Source organism: Apteryx rowi, unplaced genomic scaffold (genome assembly GCF_003343035.1).
Source record: "Apteryx rowi isolate R43461 unplaced genomic scaffold, aptRow1 scaffold_589, whole genome shotgun sequence".
Classification (NCBI taxonomy): Eukaryota; Metazoa; Chordata; class Aves; order Apterygiformes; family Apterygidae; genus Apteryx; species Apteryx rowi.
Window position 1 is genome coordinate 380,767 of NW_020450859.1, and position 23,089 is coordinate 403,855.

Genomic DNA, 23,089 nt, shown 5'->3' on the forward strand with positions numbered 1-23,089 from the left:
TTGAAATATCAGATCACAGACCCACTGATTTCAAAGGAGATGTCTCCCTAAATTTGCATTCAATCAGAACCTGAACTATATTTTCCGGGATAATGCTCACAACATGTGATTTCCAGTTCTTCCTTATTCTAGTCAAAATATGAGATGCTTTTTGTTTCAAAAAGCATTTCTTGTTTAAAATATTAGCTACCAGATCTTAGCATCAGATCTTTACTTAAATTTTGTGTGTAATTCATACCTTCTCTAATGCCACCTTAAACATGGCATTAAAGACTATGGCCCACTGTGCATGTAGTTCTCTGGGTATTCTAAGATTTAACATGGAGTTGCTCCCATAGATATTATATGTTCTAGCCTATGTTATAGCAGCTTTCCTGTGTGAACTTATAAATCACAGAATTATCTGACTCTCCTCAGGTGCACGCCATAGATTTCTATCACATTTTGCAGCCTCTCCTACCTATTTTAAAAAACTGAAGGGAGATGTTTTGTAAATCTCTGTAAGCAAAGCTTCCATATCAGTATAGTCCTTCACTTAGCTAAATAAATTATTTATGTTAAAAAGATTTATTCATTTAAATAAATTATTTCTTTTACATCTCTAAAACTGTCACCTGTGCAAAGAGGTTGGGAGAGGTTTGAGGATATCACTCTGTTGATTTGACTGCTATCTTCAAATCTAGGTTTGATACCACAAGGTATAGAACTCTCACTGGCTAAAACATACTAAAATACATTTATCTCTGTAGAGTTTGGCTTGTAAAGAATGAGCCTGTTTTCTTATTCCCTTACAAATGGGCATGCTGTAATAGTAATCTCTGTTTCAGTTCAAATGACAAGGCCAAAAAAAAAAACAATTACAAAGACTGAAAACACATTCCRGAGATCAACTTTTGTTAGCTAATCTATTCAAATATATCCATCATGGAAATAGTTATTGAAGAAGATTGATACTAAAAGGAAAAAGAATTAAATTTAAGTGAGTTAGAATAGTTTTCTTACTATGTTTGAAACTGTATTTCTTACTATGTTTAAAAAAGGAATGGTGTCTCAAACAACATAGCAGATGATGTTTGGGGAGTGTCTGAGCCTTACATAGACACACAGTAATAAGTAAGACATGAATGATGGTATACTGTCCTAAAGACGCATCTCAGAAAAGGAGGATTTGATAGAAAGAGGATAGGAGTTTTATAAACTACTCCAAAAAATTTCCTACTAAATGTGACTGTAAAAACATATTGGACTTGTACACCCCATTAGATTGGAAAATTTATAAAACCTGCAATATGTGCCACATGCAGTGAGATCTACTAAGGGCAGTTGGATGGGCAGATGACAAAACACCAGCTGGGAAAAAAAATGGAAAAGTCAAAGACTGGTTCCTATGGCAGATCAAATTTAAAAGATAAAGATATCAAAAATTAAACAAACACTTTCTGTCTGAAAGGTCTCCCCCCCCCAAAAAAAAAAAAAAATCCTGCAGGAAATCTAGGCTCCCTGTATAATCCTTCAGGACTGGCAGAAGTGTGAGATGGCAGCCACAAGGCCAGCACACTGACTGGCCTGAGCTCATCTACAAAATGGGTCTCTCAGGAACTTAGAAGCCTAGGCAAGATTCACATGTATGAATGTTTTCCCGGTGTTATCTACCTTTACGCTTTCAAATCTGCCTAGTAGAAGAGATAGGTTTTGTTGTTAGTTGTTTCTGTTGCTGAGACTTTTTTTCTCCAATACTGTTCATCCAGAACATGGAAGAATTCAGTTCAAATCTTTTTTCTTAAAAAAAAAAAAAAAAAAAAAAAAAAGTTTGATAATCGGGTTTGAAAGCACAGGAGGGAAGAGTGTCACTTCCCTCCCCAATGTACTAGATGATGCAAATATGTGAAGTTTCAAAGGGGACATGGGGATTACATAATAAAATATGGCCAGGAAGTAATTATTAGCTCTAAGACAAAATCAAATGGACAGGTTTACATCTACACTCTCTAGACTTAACTCTTTCTAGAGCACTTGGTCATGGGTCTCACCTGGGTCTGGTTTGGTGCCCTTGTGACTTTAAAGACATAGCAACAATTTCTGTGATTTTTTTTTTTCTTTGTTTTAGATTTAACTGAAAAAATCTGAGCAGTGTCTAATGGCACCTATTGTATGTCCGGCGGTATTGCATGAAACATGTCGGATATCTGATCAGAACCTGCCGGAATAGTTTGAGAACTGCAAAGTGGGGAAAAAGCTAAAATCAGATCATACAAGCTGTTTTTTGGGGACCTCTTATTTCAGAGAAAGCTGGCTGACTAGTCCACAACGGACTCTAGGAGCAAATGAACAAATGAATTGTAGGGACAATTAAGGGCAGTTTCATTCCCTGACTTACATTTGATCCAAATTGCTTACTCAATAAACCCCTTAAAAGACTGTGTAGACTATATCTGTTTTGCAAGTCTCAAGAGGACTGAAGCATGATATAGCTATAGAATTTTTTATTGTTACATTAAAATGTAGACATGCACCACCAAAAAAAAAAATCTATAGGTCAGTAGCAAAATCCTTAACAGGTTTTAAAAGAAGAAAATCTTTATCTGGCAAATAGGTTCTGTCTGTGGATGCAGCCAAAGATCTTGGCGGATTATATGTAATTGGAAGAAGAGCTTCAGAAAAGTATGAACACAGTTCAATGATCCTGGGCCAGATCCTGGGTTCATCTAAGCCAGAATGCCAACACTGAGAGTGATGAGAAGTGGATGCTTAGAGAAAAGCATTAGAAGAGGGCAAGCATATATAGGTTCATCTTCTGAACGCTCCCATATTCCAAACATTTATGGCTAAGGAATTTCTTGAGCTGAAGCTATTTAGTAGCCCTCTCTGTATTTGTTTTCTGTTTTTGGGTTCTAAACCAGGAATCATGGGGTAAACTTGCTGGGCTAACGTCCAGTTAGAGCTAAGACTAGTAAGGCCCATTAAGGGTAACAAGAGATTCTACGGTATGTTAGTCACAAAAGGAAGTTCATGTACAATGTGGGTCCATTAATAAATGGGTGAGGCAACCTAGTGACGCTTGAATCCAACTTGGAAAAGGCAGAAGTGCTCAATGACTCTTCTACATTACCCTCCACAGCACACCTCTGTAGGTACTGGCATGATTTGGGAAGAACAGGGACAGCCAACAATGGGGAGCAACAGTTAAGAGCAGATGGATGTCTTCAAATCCGTGGAGCCAGATGGGTTTCACCAAAGGGTCTTGAAAAAGCTGGCTGATGCTATGCAAGGCTGGTATCTTTGAAATATGGCGATCAGGGGAAGCTCCTGCTGACCACAAAAAAGGCTAACATTACATCAATCTCTAAGAAATTCAAGGAGGAGAACCTAGAAAACTAATTTCAATCCCTGGAAAGAACATTTTCTCTAGGAAAGGACAAGCAGGAAATCTGGAGCAGTTAGCAAAGATTTATGAAAGGTAAATCATGCTTGACCAACCTGATTGTCTTCCATTACAAAATGACTGGCCACATGGATAAGCAGTAAATGTAATAGTGCTTGACTTTGTAACAAGGCTTTTTACACCATCTCTCAGTGTTCTCATTTGGGAGCTGAGGAAGTATGAACAGATTGGACCATTAGATGGATTGAAAATTGGACTGCCAGCTGTGCTCAAAGGGTAGGACTCATCGTTTCATATTCAGCTGGTGGCCAGAAACAAGTGGAGCACTATGAGGTCCATAAAGTGGGCTTACGCTGTCCAATATCTTCATACACAACCTCAGTGGCTGGACATAGTGAACCCTCAACAAATTTACGGGTGATACTGAACTTGGAAAAGTACCTGCCTCATTCAAGAGCAGAGTTTCAATCCAGAAGCACCTTCAGAAACTTGAGCACTGGACCAACAGAAACTTCATGAAGCTCAAAAAGGAGAGGTACAAACTTCTGCATCTGAGATGCAATAACCCCATGCATGAGTACCAGCTGGAAACTAACTGCCTGAGTAACAGCATTGCTGAAAAAGACTGAAAATTATGGTGATCACCAGGCTGAGTATTTATCAAGAGTATGCTCTCATCGTGAATAAGACAAACTCAGCTACATTAGAAAAAGCTGTAGCAACAGATTAAAGGGAGTAATTCAGTAATAACTCAGCTGGTAAGGCTCTGCCTGCAATACTGAGTCTAGTTTTTGGTCTCCCACTTGAATAGGGATATTGATAAAAGCACAGGAAGGTTCAGAGGAGCTTACCAACATAGTCAGAGCTTAGAGCACATGACCTGCCTGAGAGGTTGACGGAGTTAGACTCAATTCATCTGACAAAGAGGAGACTGTCTAATAGTAGAGCCTGACTACTTCAAGGGCAGTTACAAACATGATGAAGCCAAGCTTTTCTTAATGTGGCAGACAATATAACAAGGGTCAGCTTAGGAGATTCAGGTTTAGGATAATCCATTAGCAGAAACTTCTTCCCAGGAGGGTAGGGCAAAACTGGAACAGTTACCCAGACAGTTGTGAAATCTCCATTCCTGGGAGTTTTCAAGACTTGGCTAAACAAAGCCACAGCTGACCTGATCTAGTGTTGGCATTAGTCCTGCTTTAGGCAGGAGGTTGGAGTAGCTGACCTCTTGAGGTCCTTTCCAACCAATTTTTCTATGACTCACTCAGCCTGTTCAATTTATTTTGAAACTATATATAGATTTTGCACTTACAACCTGCTGTGATAAAGATGTTCATAGCTTAAAAAAATGCATGCCTGACCTATCTCAAGGCAACTTTATCTTCAAATTTATACCTGTAGGACAGATTAAAATAGATTTGCAGGACAAAATACAATTGTCACTAAGTTTGCATTTTCAGGAAAAGTTTTGGATATATTTGTCTTTAGAAAAAATTATGAGTAAATATTAAATAATAATGATATACAAATTTGAGAAAACACTTCTAGCTCATATCTATTTTTTAAAGTTTCCATTATCTACCCAAAATTTGGGACTCCTCTTTAGAAACCACAAACTGAATGCAATAAGAAGGTTGATGATGGAAATCAATGAAGCTATAGAAGCTATAAGGGATGAAGGAGAGCAGATTTAAATTTTCAAATTGATATTAAGTTCCCTTTGCATGTTATTATTTTAACAGTTGGCATGTACATGCATACTAACACATTTCTACATTTTTTACCTCCATTATTTCCTAGATTCTTACATCATTATTGAACATGAATCAATTATGTAAGGAATCAAAAATTCAAGCTCTGTTCAAACACAATATTATTACTACAGAATAGCAGATATACAAGCATAAATCAGTGTTATAGAAGTAAAAAATATAGCAAAAGTAGCTTGTGACACTTGACAAACCAACTACAAATTCTGAACTCTGCACACTACCGACTGTTAATACCCAGCTAAGGTTTTTTATTTATTTATTTTTTTTTTTTTAATTTCAGCTGCTACTTCTAAGACTAAGTTCTGACCAGTTGGCATAATGAATAATGTGCACAAACGCAGCACTTCCAGAAAGTATACAAATGTACTATACAGGCTATGGTAGTACATGGACAACAGTGTAAATATATGAGAAATATTACCAGTAATAAAAATTCAATTACTGTATATTTTAGCTATTGCTTCAATAGAATTTCTGGAATTTATGCTAGTAGGTATATGCAAGAGCTATTAACTCAGTATGTCTCAAGCACAGTTTTTTCCTATTCTCCAGGTTCCCTATTGCAAATCTCACATCTTTCAGGAAAGCTTGAAAACATAGAGTGTACTGTATGCTATGGTCTTGATTTTGTGTGGAACAGACAAGACCTTCTCTCTGTAAATACTCCCCAAATTGTCAAAAGCATTTGTGAATTATGAAATGTATTTGTTTCTAGGTGCCTCAGGTAGAAACTCTTTCCCAAGCATTACAAAGTATCAGGAATAACAGTGTTCAAAAATAAAACTTGGAAGAATTTATGAAATGGACACCAGATGAATGATACTAAAATGCTAATTTTCTGGCATTTCCAAAAACACGATTTCATTTTTAAAGTGGGTAGTGGGTAGTTTTTCATTATCCATCTAGCCCTGCTTAAATGCTGTAAAACCTTGTTGTGAATACATTATTATTAGGGACAGGCCCTCTTGAATGCAAATGACACTTAAGATGTCTTGAGTGCACGTGGATGTGTGCAAGAGTTATCTTAATCTGAATTTGAATAGAAAGCGGACTCTCCTACATTCTGGACAGTGACAGCTACTAATGCAAATATCTGAAACATTTGAGCTAAAGAAGCCTGAAGTACTACTCTTCAGCTGCAGTCCTTGGCTGAGTCTCAGCATTTTATTGTAGCTCTAGAGAAACCTCTGTTACCTCATATCGCTAGAGAAATGCTTGTGCCAAACACCTCTTTCTCTCATGTTTGAGTTATATCTTGTATAACTTCTTTACATCAGATACTGAGATTTCATTCTTAGTTTGTGGTAGTGGTGGGCCATGAAATCTTCACCCAGATGAAATCCTTGCAAATATTCAAAGAAGATCAAATAGAAAGCATTGCTTTCAGTCAAGTGGAACTTTTTATTTACGTGTATGAACACATAAAATGAATGCAGCGATCACTGTATTTCTTGCTATATTAATAGATATGTATATTAATTATATCAACATAATCATAGAATAATGTCAAATTAATAAACTAATAATTAAATTGATGTTATTATTGACATGTTCTATATGAAAATATTGTATTTAACATTGTACTAACTTCATAATTAAGGCATATAATGTAAAATACTTATGGCTATGGACAACTTCAGCAGAGGCAGTGGATGGACATTCCTTTTTCCATCAGGAAATTACCCTGAAGCTTCCAAAGAACAATTTTAGCTAAATATAAAACAAGTATTAAGCAATGATTTAACCTTTTTTAAGAGGACAGTACTTCATTGATCTGAATATGAGAAACTGAAGTTTGAGTCGCTGCTCTGATTCTAAGAAGGGGTTTTCATCACATATCCCCCTGAAACAGGGAGTCTTCTGCATTTCAGATCAGAGCAACTGCAACATGCAGTACTGATTTTTACACTGATTTACTTGGAAAATATCTGAATTTGTACACTGCATCACTACTCTATTTTTCCAAAATCAGTAGAAAAGTCCTGTATACATTTGACTATAGAAAAAAAATCTTCTAGATCTGACCTTTCTGTCAAATTAACCCTATTCTGTACACATGTGCAACTGAACAAGTTTGATAAGAGTACACCATTTCTTGCCTTAGAAAAAAAGCAGCAGAAATAGCTAAATATTATTTGTTTTCAGTAAACACAGCTCTGAAAGCCTACCCCTATCAAAGAATAAATTTAATATGATGCATTGTAATATTGGTGTAAATGAATGATCAGTATTGCAGCACACTTACTATGTCCTCCTCCTGCAGGAAAAGCAGCCAAGGCTATATGTAAGTTTTCAAGGCTATTCACAATAAGAAATTTCCTCAGCCTAACATCTCCCTTCACATCACTGATATCTGTTTGTGTGCAAACTTTTAGCCTACAGATAGAAACTAACCCAATCTATTTAAGCTGCAATAAGAGAGTTGAGCTAAGCCACAAAATTTGTCCCAAGTTAAGAGCATGCTTATGAACAGTTACCATAGAGCAGCTGAGTCAGTATTTGGAGATGTAACTCCAAGACCTTAGGATTCCAAGATGTAATATTAGAATATCTAAATCTTTTAAACTTCTGGTCAATAAAAATTGATTGCCCCTTAGCATGTGCTGAACAAACTGAAATGAAGAGTAAATTTCAGTTGCAGAGGAAATTATGTCTTCCAGCACTCTGGACACCTTTGGTAATTCTGTTTAAACTGTTATTCAGGTGTCACCTTTTCCTGCAAAACTTGTACTGCCAGAGGCTACGCTAACTGCTTGAAATAGGAACCAATTGACTGCTGACAGACAAAATGTACCGTCCCCCCACAAATCAACCTCATATTTCAAGCTGCAAATGGTCTGAAGTTTGTTCAGTTTTAGGGATGGTTGGCTTGAATTTTCAGGGTCTAGAAGCTCACGCTGTATATCTGCAGAGAAGGGTATGTGATTCAGAGAAACATTACAGAAAATTAAGTGTGAAACTTCTAGACAACAACGTGGTTACATTTCAAAGCTATTCTTGCAAAGGAAAGAATGATATCTTAATTTGTAATATTTAATGAAAGCAGAAATTAGCATTAGGTATACTGTCACTCAACTCATTGGCATAATAATTCAGTGTTTAAAATGTTAGCCTAAGACACAGAAGACTAGTTTTCCCTCTGCTTCAAAAGTCCTCCATGAATCCTAGTAAATCATTTAGTGCTAACTTTTAAGAAAAATACAGATGCCCAAGAAATACACAGTAGCACCTAGCAGAATTAAAAAAAAAAAGTGTAGAACCTAACTGCTATTGAAATATGAGCTGAAAGATCTGTTTGTTTGCTTGTTATCTGGGTGATATACCACAGACCGTCAGGCAGTGTGGCACAAGGTGGTAAGTATGGTGTACTAACACCCAAGTATCTTTTTCAGTACAGGAAATGCTGGCAGCTATTAGTAAGTCTCCTTGGCTTTATTTCAACCTTTAAAAGCCTGTTTTGCGCAAACAGGCATCTAGCATCTGAAAAAAAGCTTTTTAAGCTTCAAAATGTAACGATGGTGATTTTCACATTAGAAAAGAATATCCAAAAGGGTGAGTATGGAGTGTCAGATCCCGAAAGATGACATAAAATGGTGCAGTTCCTCTTAGGGCTTTCATAGCAGACTTTTTAAATCTGTGTAAGAACCATATAAGAACATGCGAATATGCTGAGAGAGCAGAAAAGAGTTTATAATCTGAACAGGGCTGAAGTGCAATACAATGTTTCCAAACCCATTCTTTCACACTTGAAGAAAGATAAAAGTGACAAGAGCATGTTCTTCTCTAAAATAGTTTAAATTGTACTTAAATTAGATTTTGATTGATCTTGATAAAGCTAGGTCTAATCACTTCCTCAAAATACCAAATTTTAAAATTATAAAGTACTATAATTGGGATTTTCACTTTCTCTTCAGAGACAAAAATAAATAAATAAAAGGCCATCTCAGAGTACAGTCATTTTCCTTCATTATATAGAAAGTAACTTCAAGACTTCAAGAAGAGGGGAAAAGTCTGCTATTTTTCTCTCTGTCGCTGATAAGACAATCTGGAAAAGATTTTTCAGATTTTTATATTTTTAACCAAATAAAAGAATTTTCTTTCAAGTTATTATCTATTTATTTTAAAGAATTAATAGTGTTTATACTTTGGAAGCCTATGAACAGCCATTATGATAATGACAAGGATTGAAACTAGGTTAACTCAAAAGGGACTTTTATTCAGTTTGTTGATTTTTTTTTGCTTTTGCTCCTTGTAAGACCTCTATTTAATTTATCCAGTGTTCAGCTTGAGATAAATGACATTAGTATTTTTAACATTCAGCAGTCCTGCTCTTACAACTGAGAATCAAAATGTTCATGAGACCTCTAACACACCCTCTATAGAAAAAGATTTTATCTATTCCTAATATGTGTATGATGAATACAACCAAAGGAATAATTGATCCCTTTTTCAAGGCTGGTCAATAAAGTGGCTACAAATTGTGTATGTGTGTGCCTGTGTATGTCCTCCTGCTCTTTACAGGTTACATTTTTTGCATTACAAAAAGAAGCTTCCACAAAATAGTGGAAAGACTCTTGAAAGAAAACCAGTGCAGCGGAAGATGGTCCTTTCTGAGTTGTTGCTGAAAGCTACATTCAGAATAGACCTGGCTATTAAGGAGATGCTGTACTAGACGGCATTTGTTCAGAAAAGATTATCCAGAACAGATTATTGTTATCTTTGAAGAAACCAAACCATGTAAATTCAAATTTCTGGATGAAATGAATTAGTTCCAGGGTGACTTCTTAGAATATATTTGAGGTGACAGTGAAGCCAGTGAGAAACTCGTGCTTTCAGAAAATATTGCTGCTCAGCAAACTAATCTGGTACCAAATCAGCAAGCATCAAGTCTGCTGTTAAACGCAAAAGGATTTCAGGCTATTCCTAGAATGTGTCCTCTTAACAAAACCAGTTAAGTATTACTTTTTCTTTTTTTTCCATTTTTCTTAATTTGATAAAAGGTTAGTCTCCTATTAATGTCACAAAGTGATCAAAATGGGGATCAATGGAAAAAATGTAAGTTCAGTTTGGTCCTAATGTATATCTTTTAGTCAAATGGGAAAAAATCCTTCCTCACCAAAATAAACATCCCATCTTCATTTCCTGTCCCCCTGAAATAAAACCCACAAGGCCAACAGTATCATAATGTATCTGTTACCTCTTCTGTTTACTTCACTTTGAACAAAAGCTTATTTGCTTTTTTCCCTTCAACAAAAAATGTTATGAAACAGAACATTTTCATTTTTCACTTTTTTTACTTTTTCCACTTTTTCACTTGCAGTGGCTGTTGTATGTGTAAGCTAAGCTCTTTGACTTATACGCAGTTGAAATGTCTTAAGTATTTATTCTTTTCCATTATGATGGGACTGGATCTATGCTTATGTTATATGTATAAACATTAAGTAGCACATTCATTAGTGTTGACAGAAAAGCTGATCTTCCCTCACAGATAATATGGAGATTAAAAAAAAAAAACCACCAAGTTTACTTAGTGAAAAAAATTTAAAAAAACAGTTAAAAAGAAAATGTTTTGATTTTGAAAGCTTGCATGATATTTTTTGGTAATCTGAATGCCTTCTCCTTTCATTTTCTCACAAATTCCTTCGAAAACGTACAGAAATTCTGACAATCACATCACCACAGTGTATAGTGAGAAATGAAGTTAAATTATCTCCAAACAGTTTCAACTAGAGAAAGAAGAGGGCATGATGATCATCATCTGTCCTTTGAGACTGTGTCCTTTACAAAAGTCTACCTAGATCCCTATTGCAGCTAGGCCTTTCAATTGTAACGTGTAAAAACTAGAAAAGGACTTCCAGATTCCCTGTCAAAAGCTTTGCCTATCAAGCCAGTCATATTCCTGAGTTTAAAATATGAAACATCGACCTATGTAATAATTCTAAAAATCATGAGAGTTAAGCAACTAGTTAAGTTCACTGATTTTCATTTCTCTGAAAATATCAAGAAAATATATTTTGTCAGGTTTATGTCAGAAATTGTAAAGCTTTCTCTGATGCAGGGTGAACTTTTTCTTTTCTCAAAAGTAGAGGAAAAGAGCAATTATAATAACTAACTGATTGATAGTTATTTTAAATGCCATTTTCAAGTCTATGTTCTGCCTGATTACAAGGAGGAAAGAAAAAACAAAACAGAAAGTGTCAACAAGTTTTATGTAAAAGAATAAAGTAATACAATTTTGTAAAATATCTGCCCTTGTTTCAGAACATTACTCTAACACTTGATATCTTCTGCGGGAAGTCTGCTGTGTCATATGGAAAATATACCTTCAGCAAAATTGGATGTAATAAAAGCACTTAATCCATCAAAATAAGACTGGATGTAATAAAACCAATTAATCTAAAAATGGTAAATCTCTCTCCTACTTATTTCTTCCTTTTTTCTTTCCTTAATTAGCTGTCTTGAAGTGATTTGTAAATATGATGATAAAGTCAGATCATAGCAGGTGACATAAAGCTAGTGCTGAGTTTAAGATTTATTCTTTTAATACAAAATTTGTCCAAAATTTGTATATGAATCAAATATACAGTATTATGTATTCTTTTTGTTCTTTTTGTGTTGCATCCTAGTCTGCATATTTTTCTTTTTAATATCCCCTCATGTCCTTCGCAAAAATCTCGAGTTCCACATGTACGCTCAATATTTGTAGATCCAAGACAGCATTTACATGAGAAAATGGTTTTAAATTACCTTCAATTAAATTTATCCCACAGTATCACATATATATATTCTCTTCCAAGCAAATCGAATATTTTACCTTCTTTGCATACTCCATTATGTAATTTTAGACAGAATTCCATTTCAGTTTTCACTGAGAAGTTCAGTTATGCAAGAGTAGCTCAACAACAGCAATACATTTTTAACATATACGTTTTCCAAGTGATTTTCAGCAAGTTAATATTACAAAAATGATATAATGGTAGGGTTTGTGTTTTACCTAAAATCTGAGCCTATCCGTTTTCCATTTTCTGGTTCTCCAGGATCTGGACACAAATTGGATGCCTGTTTAATACCTCCCTCATTTACTGCAAAAAAACAAAACAAAACAAAAAACAAAATAATACTGTTTTTAGGAAATACAGATTTAAACAATTAACAAATATGAAAATGTACATCATCTACACTTTTGGTCACTTAAAACAGATTTTCTATAGAATATCATCATCCATACAATCTGTAGTTTCAATACATAATTTTCTTCTCTCTATAATAAGTAAAGCATGTGTTGTCTTTATGCTTTTAACAAATAACACTAGTTTTTTATAAGTTGTATTAATCAACTATTTTGTTTGCTTGTAATATTATCAAACTCATATAAAAATGTTATTGCTATTCCGTTAAAAACATTCACATTTAAAGGCAAAGGGCTGTAAGATTTTACTCTGAACATAATCTAATAAATGTCATCTCCACTAAGAGCTGACCTTTTCTCCTTGAATTATAATAAAACTTGAACGGATAGGCTCATGCTGAGAGAACTGTCCTTAATCAATATTGAAAAAGCAGATATCCCCAAAATATGGTGATCTGAGGGCAAGCTCAAATGCCTGCTTGATTTACATACATTGATCTTAAAATAAACTAAAATGGATCTTCAGAGAGAAACTTCTTGTGTTTACCTGTATCCCATATAAAAGTCTGTTATTAGTATTCAAACCAGTATAGTTTTCCAGAAATTAGTATGTAGCAAACTAGCCCTCAGCATATTCAACTCCCTGTTCATTCCTTTTTTTTAATGCATTATGCACTTTCTGATAATTGTTACACCTTGCAAAATTTTATATTCCAAAAATAATTTGCAGATCAAAGTAATTCTATTTACTTTGCATTTAATTCTTGAAGTTCATTGAATCAGGAGGTGGCAGTCCCGAAAGAAAACACTAGCAAAGGAGATTGGTCTGCTGTTACTACATAAATTCATGATCCAGTATAAGAATATTTTGCAAAAATACAGTTGACATGAAACCAAGAGATTTATGCTAATCAGAAAAAAGATTTTTCACTGTATCTTCATTTCTGAGGTTCTAGACCAATGGATTTGCAGTGATAGATTTCAGAGTAACGTAAGTCTCCTTTTAAGAAAGAGCTTGCATAAAATTAAGCTAATCATGCTACTTTTTAAAATGGACTCTCTGAATAAAAAATGTAGTGTCTAACCACACTCCTAAGGGGTGTGTGCTAAACTTCAGCTGTTTGTGAAGGCCAGTGACATTCAGAATATTTTTTTTTCCCAATCCTGGTTACATAATTGCCAAAGTAGAATTTGGGGACTTTCCCTTCCTTGAAATTTTTCATCTTGTATGCATAGCAATGGAAGAATTGGTACAGTATCTCTGAGGAAAGCAAAAGCGAAAAGAAAATTTTGCAGAGCGTTAAAGGGAAAAAAATGTATCAAGTTAGCACTCTTCTCTACTCAAAAACCTATCAAGCTCAGCATCTGTCGACTGGGACCACCATGTTTATTCTCCTCTGCGCTGAAAGGCTGTACCATGTACAAGCTGGCTCTAATAGCAGATGATGGTAACCTATATTCATCTGCATCACATGCTCAGGGCACTGGGGGCAAGGAAGGATGCCCCTCAGAGCACATCCACAGTGCCAGGTTTTCATCTTCTCCTCCCCCTGCACTTGTTAAGCGGGATGAAAGCCTATTATCTTAGAAAACCAAGTTCCTGCTAGAGCTGGAAAGCGTACATTTCTGACAGTTAGAAGTCCCTAAACTGCAGGAAACGAGGCGATCTAGGAGGAACTCGTTAGGCGACCTCTGCCGCTGGCACACTGGGGGCTTCTGCGGAGCTGCGGGGCCTGCGCGAGGCTGCGAGAAACTCGGCGGCGGCTGAGCGGCCGGCAGCAGGCAGCAGCCCTCCCAGCTGGCCACCGGCGGCGAGGATTCACCGGCTGGCCGTGTCTTTCTGCAATGCAGCAAGGACGAGCGGGAAAGGAACTCCACTTGAGAACGAGCAGGGAAAAGGATGCATCCTCGGCTGTGGGACCATCAGCGAACTTCTCTGACATTTAAAGGTATGGTAAAACTATAGCTGGAAACTTCTACTCGTGATGCCTGATAACAATACTGAATAATACTAAAAAAAAAAATAGCGACATTTTGGGGCTGTACCATATACCTATGCACATAGAAAAATTACTTTACTATAAACAAAATAAAAATAAAGTCTAAATGGGACTCTTTCTATTTACTGCACTTCCTGTTTTAACATTTCAAAAAATCATTTTACACCACATTTCCCCCCTCCCCCCCCCCCAAAAAAAAGGAAATAGAGTGAATATTCTTGTCAAAAAGAATACTGCACTGGATTTCACAGCACAAGATCTATTAGATTCTACGATTTCTGCCATGAACTGATGCTTGAGAAACTGTCCTGCTTTCTGACACCTTCAGGATAACATTCCATTCTTAAAAATTACTCCATGAAATGGATTTTTAAAGGATAATTTATGGACTTATTAATATTCATAAAGAAAATTCTAAAGGAGTATGTTAAAGGAAAAATATCAATAAAATAATTGCAGTGACACAATTAAAACAACATATTCGACAATAAAAATTCAGAACAGGAAGAGTTCTAGGTAGAAGTTATTACACTGACTTCTCTTAGCTTTGATCCCAAATCGGCAAAGTATTTGAGAACAAGCTTAAATCCATTCTTATTTCTGTTCATCATATACATGCTGAAGTGCTTTGCCAAAAAATGAATGTACAACTTAAATCCAGGATGTTTGTCTCAAAGCTATCTTTTCAGACATAATGCTTGATTTTTCAGCGTACTGAAACACAGCTCTCCTGTATTTCCCCAGCTACCTGTCTATATGTATATATCTATCTATCTATCTGTACATGTTGCCACCCCGTGTAGCTGCACGGCACTGCGCAGTGACAGGCCTGTGTGAGGAAGGCAATCCTTCGCGGCCTGAGCGTGCAGGCGGGAGCAGGAGGCCCCGGAGCTGTAGGCCGGACTGAAGAAGGTCCTAGCGATGATTTTTTGCTAATCTCAACACTTGCCAAATGAAGCTGATGCATACTTGTATCAAAGATATATCATCATTATGGCTTTACTATATGCAAATACCTATGCACACGTGTCGTGGTTTTGTTCTTACAAGGGTAAACCTGATAACCTTAAGCATTTAAACTAGGCATGTGCATAAGTGCTTGCAGGATCAGGGGCTATGTTTGTAAAATTATTCATAAGTGAGGAAAATTGCATTAATATTGCATATTAGACACCTAGTACATTCAACAAAAATAAAACAGAAAAAGATATACCCATGAGAATTGTTAGCAGATAACAATTTTTAAAGACTTTGATAATACAAGATGTCATTTAAAATAGGTATTCACTTATCTTTACTTCCACTAACAGTTGAATGACAGTCATCTTTTCTTTGAAGGACCCTATTCTATCGTTGTTATGCAAGTACAGATCCAACTGAGGTCACATTGGGAATTTTACCTAAAATAAACAACTAAATACATACGCTTCTAATTAAATACTGCCTCTTTAGTTTGACCAGCTACCAAACCGATCAGCTAACAAAGTGCTGGATTATAAGATAAAATCTAAGTTAGCTTTTTTTGACAAGATTATGACCAAATAAAGGTACAAATCGACAAAGCTTTCACCTTTGCTTATTCTTGACTCATATACTTAATCTACTCTACATAAGAAATAAACCAAGATACCAAAGCTTTCAGCTTTATATAGAATATCACAAAATAGTAAGTGATATAAAGATTTCTTATTGAAAATACTGATAGATGAATTTCTTTATGATTGACTTTATAAGAATCACATGTAGATATCATATCTGGTACTTCACTGTAAATATTATACAATCCCTATTAATGTTTATATAATGGAATATTTAATGATTTGTGCAATACATATTTTTATAAAGAAAAAAATCTATTTTGTCAGCCATTCTACTACTGTTCTCTTTTGTAACTATAAAATAACAGGTGGAGGGTCAGGCAGAGACCTCAATGCTGTTCATGTAATACACACTACTGGACTTATCTTACTATATTTCTTGTTGCATAACCACCCTACCTTCCAACCACCCATTGATATAAAAATAACACTTTTTTTTAAATGTCTAGACACACAGTTTTCAAACACATCAGAATTGCCTTTCAGAACTATTTAGATGATGCAGTTTACAGAAAAGTTGAATGTGGCAATATGCTGCTTTATAAAAAGATGAATGGAAGTTCAGTTTGCTTCATTTTTCTTACTTAGTAAAAGTCCTCCCATTTTGTCTAAAAAATCATGACTTACATGTTGACAATTTAAAGTCTAAAACCAAAAAATACATTGAAATGTATTTTCTTCAGGAAAGCCACTGCCATACTAAATCCAGGAAACTGAATCCATCACTGATGCTTTAAACAAAAAATTATTGCAAATCTGTCCAGCCTAAGAAGCCTCATAAGTACACATATTTGTTAAATCTTCTTCTCTCCTGTGAATAATAATGAAATGTAGTATGAGCATACACATGCTACACATTTAGTCCATCTTTATTTTAACCAACTACTTTTAAATAGTTAAAATGTGGTTCTAGTCCAAAACCTAACTCTGTAAAAATGGCATCTTCTTTTGCAAAAGATACCCTCTTTAATGCATTTAGTGCACCTGTTTAATTTATGTTAGAAAGTTGTCTGACTCCTCTTATAAGTTAATCAGGACTCCATCCTCTAAGGTGCTGAGCACTTTCAGTTTTTATTTTCTATAATTAAAATAGAAGGCACTAAGCATATTCAGGATATCTAAACCTACATCTTAATCAGTTCAAAATGTCAAAATTAATGAAGAAAAAGAGTCTGCAGGAAGTGACATTATGGGTGTTGCTTGAACAAAAATATGTGGTTGTACATTTGTATCAGAGAAGGGGCTTTGGCTTGCACAGCCTTTTGCTGCTGGGAAAAAATTTCCATTAAAATGACATACCCTCACTTCACACCTAAGATTTCAGCTGATACCTGGGAGGCTGAATATTGATTTCTTTGTAAATGCTACAAATTTAACCAGAAATTACTGACAAAATAAACATGGCACGCTACGATGCCAGATTTATAGGAAGCCAGCTTTCAGAGTAGAACCATATTTTAAAATTCACCATGCAGACTGAAGAAATAGATTTAAAAATAGAAATAGATTTCAGTTATACTATTAGAAATACATAAACAATTTTGAAAATACATAAACACAGACAGCACAAACTTCACTCTTGCACTAGAAAAAAGTAACAAAAAAGGAGTACACTCACAGATAGAAAACTTGTTGCTGTTGTCTTTCCCTGGAAACAATTTAAATCCTCTAGATTTAAAATCTATGGCCTTTTTCACTAGTTAAAAAAAACAAACAAAAACATGTATCAGGCAATACAGTCTAAAATATTTCATTTCATTTGACAAATTTTATCATGGAAATATATACAAACTAGAGTACTGGCTATCTAATAAGCTTATATTGTGTACCTATTGTGGAAAAGAAAGTGAAAAAAAAAAGCAAGTATTTAGACCAATTTGTGTACCTGACATAGGAAAGACATAAGATTTGCAATTTATTTTTTGTCTCCTGTATCTGAAACAAGAATGATGGCAAAAAGTGTTTATTTCCATGCACCATACACACTTGTATAAAACATTGTCACACAGTTATGGAACATGGAAAATGAAATGATAGATATGTTTTCTTTAAAAACATTTAATTCTTATCAGGTATCTTTTCTATATTAGGAAACACTAAAGCTTACCCCCACACACAGCCCCCCAAAAATCCAGAATACTATCATATCTGCTAAGTGAAAAGTGAGCAACCTTTAAAAAATATTATGAAATTTTGAAAAGTGTTTTTTTCTGTCTTATTCAACTATCTTTCTCCACTTCTAGAGCATTTAAAAGAAAAAAGTGTTGTCCATAACATAGTGAAAGTATGCTAAAATCCAAAATATATCCTCAGATCTGTAGTCAGTATATGCCCAAGCAAGAAAGGGTACATATTCCTGCTCTGCATATTTTCTGTAAAGGTTTAATCAGAAGTAGAAATACCAATATATTGTTTATGAACATATTTTGCCTGTTACTTCATATGTTAAAGTTTATATTAAAAATCAATATTGCACTTGGGAAGAAGACAAAATGGAGGCAAGAGCTAAAAATTACAATTTTATAATTCACAAAAAAATAAAAGCTTTTAAAGTTGACTGCAATATCGACCGCTAATCCTTATAAAAGTAACACACTGGATATTTTTTCAAAATCTAAAGCCATTCAAACTATCTCCACGTTCCAAAAGTGTACCTATTAACTGTTTTCAAGATCTATTTTAGGTATGTCCTTAGCTCTAGTATGGAAGAATCATTTTTATTCAGGAAATACATAGATTTTATTATCTGTGTTTACATCTTTTGCAGACAGAAAGCAGAAATCTTTTCTTCGTGGAGAAAATATTACATTATTAAATAAAGCACAGTAGGCTAATGTGTTTTAACTGAAAAGATTTGGATACAAAATGTAAATTACATTCTACTGTTCTGCTGTTGGTTCTGCAACTGGTCCTCTTTCTTGCTTGAAAATCTTTATTTGCAAAGTATGACATGGAAGGTAGTTGTCTCCAAACCCCACAGCTGACTTATTTCTGTAAAAGCCCTCATTTGGGGCTGCCTCGCATTGCGATAAGCGCAGTTAATTCAGGGGAAGCATGTACCCTTAATATATTTTTGAAACAAAGCAACTGAATAAAAAGAGAGTGAAACAAATTAAACAGATAATGAAAGGTAAGAGGAATAAAGCAAAAACAGAAAACATAAGAAACTGGTTTTCTTTCAGCCATTAGAGTAAGTGCCCGTTGTCCCCCACACACTCTGTCAATGAACAGTGAATCCTATATAAAAATGGATCTCCTAAACAAAATTACAAATTAAAACATAGGTTTATTTAGGTACATTATACTCAAATGACTTTAACAGCTAGATTTATTTCCAAGCTACATGGAACAAGCTGGACACTGGCTCCAAGGCTGCAAGGAAATACTGCAGACGAAGACAGAGATCCAAGGAGCGGGACGTAAGCGAAGCCAGCTAGACCAGTCGCACGCAGCAGCAACCCAGGCCTGCTGGGTTCCAGCACTCCTCAAGCACCTGACGAGCGCACCCACAGTCTATGCAGCTATGAAAAGGTCTTCTCAAGATTTACTGGGAAATTTCAAAGAGCTATGAAAGCATCTTGCTGAACACAGCATTTAAAACGATCAGGGATTTTTACAATGGTTTGCATTACTTTGCTGAGGCTAATAAATACTACTAGGAAGGAAGTAATACAGGATTTCTGAAGGATCTTTACACTAACAGAGATGGAATTTCCTTTTAACTGGGTTTTGAATGCTGATCAACTGAACAGCAAGGTATAAATATACTGTGAAGGAGTAGTTATATGAGTGTATTTGGTCCAAACGTACACAGGCACTAAACTATACGTCAGGCTGTATATGCATGCATATACGTTAAAAACAAAAACAAAACAAAACAAAAAACAAAAACTAAATATACTCTTTAATATCTCATAAACTAGGCATTATTTTGCAGACACCAATGTGGGAAGCAGTGAGGAAAACAGTGACTGTTCAAAAACAGCTTTAGCGTACAGGTGACAAGATTTCACTTTTCGGGGGCTCAGAGGACGGATTCGTGCCAGCGAGCACTGTAGTTAAAGACGACCAAGCTCATGCACAAAGAGACACTTTAAGCGTTCAGTTGATCTGGCCTGTTTTAGATACCTAATTTCTCATGAGATGAATTTAAACCTCTATATGCTTATTTCTCTCCAGCCAGGTACTTCAGATGTGTTAATGCTGCAGACATGTAAATATGGTCAGACTAACATGTTTTAGGATTTCAGAACAGCCTAGAGCCAGGGAAATAGGTAAGTCCAAACCAACAGGATGCCCTGAGAGTGCAGACTGCTGCACAAGGGACTAAGTAGTGAGAGTAAAGTATGTTGCRTTCAGTGACTGTAAGTCATCAGTGCTCCGGACAGTAATATTGCATAAATAAATAAATAAATACAATCAGTCATGAAACCCAAAGCTGCCGTTATGCCCTGTCCTTCAGACCATCTCAGAATCAACTCCAAAACAGAACCTGAAAGTTAGATTAAAGAAAACAAACTGATCAGAGACCAAATTTAATCATTTATTTAAACATCAGAATGAATCTACAGTACCTCACTTCAAACCATTAATTATATAATTGGAAACACTGTAAAAATCTATTTTAAAGAAAATCAAAATTTATAAAATGTTATTTGAGGTAACCATCTGTCCACCACTGTAATATAAGGAAATAGCAATACGAGGTTTTAAAACTGTCTTTAACACTACTTTAAAGATCTATGTGCTGCAGGTTGTTTTTTTTTTGTTGTTGTTGTTGTTTTTAATTTGCAGATTTAAAAGTGAATAGTTTTGTTTCACTGGATTTTTTATTTTGTTTGGTAAGCAATGCACCTCCTTTCTATGTATGTCTCCAACGGTCAATAATTTATTTTTGATCATGTGGCCTGGCAGAGGGTAAAAAGTACGGTCATAACTCTGCCATACTGGATCACAGATTACATCAGAAAATTTTGAAAACCTGAAAACTATTGAGGCATCCGCCTTGGAGCTTATGTTCATCACTGCTCATGCTTTTTTATTGTCAAATGGTTTTAATACAGAATTGAAGACGATAAGTCTACGTGACTTTTTACAAAGTTACCAGACCCAGTGTATGTGTATTCATAAACACTAACTTGACATATAATTCTATGTCAACAACTAATTTTTTAAGCTTCTGAGAAAGTTCTGTTTTATTTATTTTTATTAAATTCTATGAGAATCTGAAATTGCAAGCTATTTGCCATTTCCTAATACAGGTTAAATGAAATGGCAAATGGGAATCAGGATTTAGAAAGTTGTGAAATAAATTAATATTTTTTAACTTTCCATTTAAGTATAAATGATTTAAGTTCCAAATATCAAAATTTAAATTTAAATATTGGCTTGAATATAAAGTTAAACAGACAGAAATAATTGTGAATATTTGTTTTGATACCAAATGGAATGTTACTAGTTGACTCTATTTTTTCAAGGTTTTTTTCATTTCACAATAAGCACCTACGACTAGTTTCAGCCTGTCCTGAAGTAATTTCTTCCTTAATTTTTGTATTTAATCAGAAGATTTATTTACTGCTTTTCAGTGTACTTTAACAATTTAACACTTATTATGCATTATGAACATACTTTCTTAGTTTCTAGTACCAAGGGGTACTAGACACAACCTTAAATCTTTGCTTTAGAAGTTTTCATTGAAGTTCAGCTGCCTCAAAAGCTTTACATTCAGAATTTTGATTTTATCCATTTTGAAAAAAAGCAAAAGAGTCTTTTTTCTTATTCTACTGGATATAATCAAGGCCACTGAAGGAGTCAGTACCAGCATCTACAGCTGAAAAATCAGTCATCTTATTTCCCACTCTACTAGTCCATTCTTCTACAGATACACTTCTAAGATTTGTGTCCAAATTATTACTTCCACGGTAGCTATCTTTTAAAATATATCTGAAAGGGTCAGTGTGTTACAAAGGTACTCAGGTCTTTTGAAAGTTTCTAAGACCATTTAACTGAAAACATATTTGGAAAGAATAGCTTAATCCAATGTCCTATACACCTGTCATTTATATTTTTGATGAATACATATTCAGAAAATTCTTCTACCAGAAGCATAGTATGAATCTCAGAGAACTGGCCAGCATTACTGTTGTTATCCTCCGTTCTGTGTTGGACATGTGTAAGTTCTACAGTAGTTGTATTGTTGAGATCAGCTATGGTCAATATGGAGAATAAGAGGAGATTTTTACAAATAACAAGGAATTTTAACCTAACAATATATAACTTCAGATTGATTCAGTCATTCCTTTACTGATGTAAACTGAGAATAATGACAAAGTCCAGGTTTAAAAACAAATTAATTTKGTTCAAAATTGTCCAAATACTGAACAGTTCTTAACTGCTGATTCACTGCCGTGCAGAAGATGCTTAAGATTGGCACTAGTGCTCTGAAGTTTCTCTTTAACAAAGACATAGTCTCAGTATATCAGCAGCTTTTGAAATTCCCTCTGCTTAGTTCAAAAAAAATCAAACCAAGCAATCAATCTGATCACCCACAGAAGTGCATACACTTCCAACAAAAAGTAACTTCTACAATGTATTTACAGCGTATTACAGGAAGCAGAGGTGTTTTTCTTTGTTCTTCTGCCTCAGGTACACATACAGTAAGTAATTTTGGAGAGGCCAGAGCAGCCTCACAAGTGCTAGGTGGCAAGAAAGAAAAAGAGTGTTGAAGTTTGAACTCTCCTTCACCTTACCAGCACTACAGCTCTGCCCATGTTCTGCAGAGGTTTCCCCACTTAGCTATTAGCTCATGGTAAAGTTTAGCCCCTTTTGCAAAGCAGGAAGATATAATGCACATTAATGTCCATTAACCCATGAACCCCATCAGACTGATAATGATTTATGCCTTTTTTAACTTACGTCACCCTGATGTAAATAACCGTACAAGACGGTGGCAATTAAAACTAGGATTCTCAATAGGAACATAACAAACTAATTCAGAACCAAAGAAGAACACAGACTAGCAATAACATAATAACTTTTAATACCATCTTCAAAAAGTAGAAACTGGCATTTTAAACAATGTTAATATTTAAAATTAAGAAAATCTCAGATATTTCTGACATGTAAAGAGGTAGAAATACTTGTGATAGAGGACTAATCTAGACAATCACAGGCTCCTGAAAACTTCAATATCTGCTGAAGACAGGAAG

The 23,089-nt window shown here is 35.0% G+C and overlaps 1 protein-coding gene across 1 annotated transcript in view; it reads right to left on the minus strand.

Moving 5' to 3' along the window:
• LOC112974075 (CUB and sushi domain-containing protein 3) overlaps positions 1 to 23,089 on the minus strand; it is a gene marked incomplete at its 3' end in the record, with an annotated part of 516,764 nt that overhangs the window by 380,127 nt on the left and 113,548 nt on the right. Inside the window, exons 6-7 of the mRNA XM_026082659.1 lie at positions 17,500 to 17,577; positions 12,149 to 12,236 (exon numbers count right to left, since the gene is read on the minus strand). Coding sequence (XP_025938444.1) covers positions 12,149 to 12,236; positions 17,500 to 17,577 — 166 coding nt within the window. The remainder of the gene's footprint in view (positions 1 to 12,148; positions 12,237 to 17,499; positions 17,578 to 23,089) is intronic.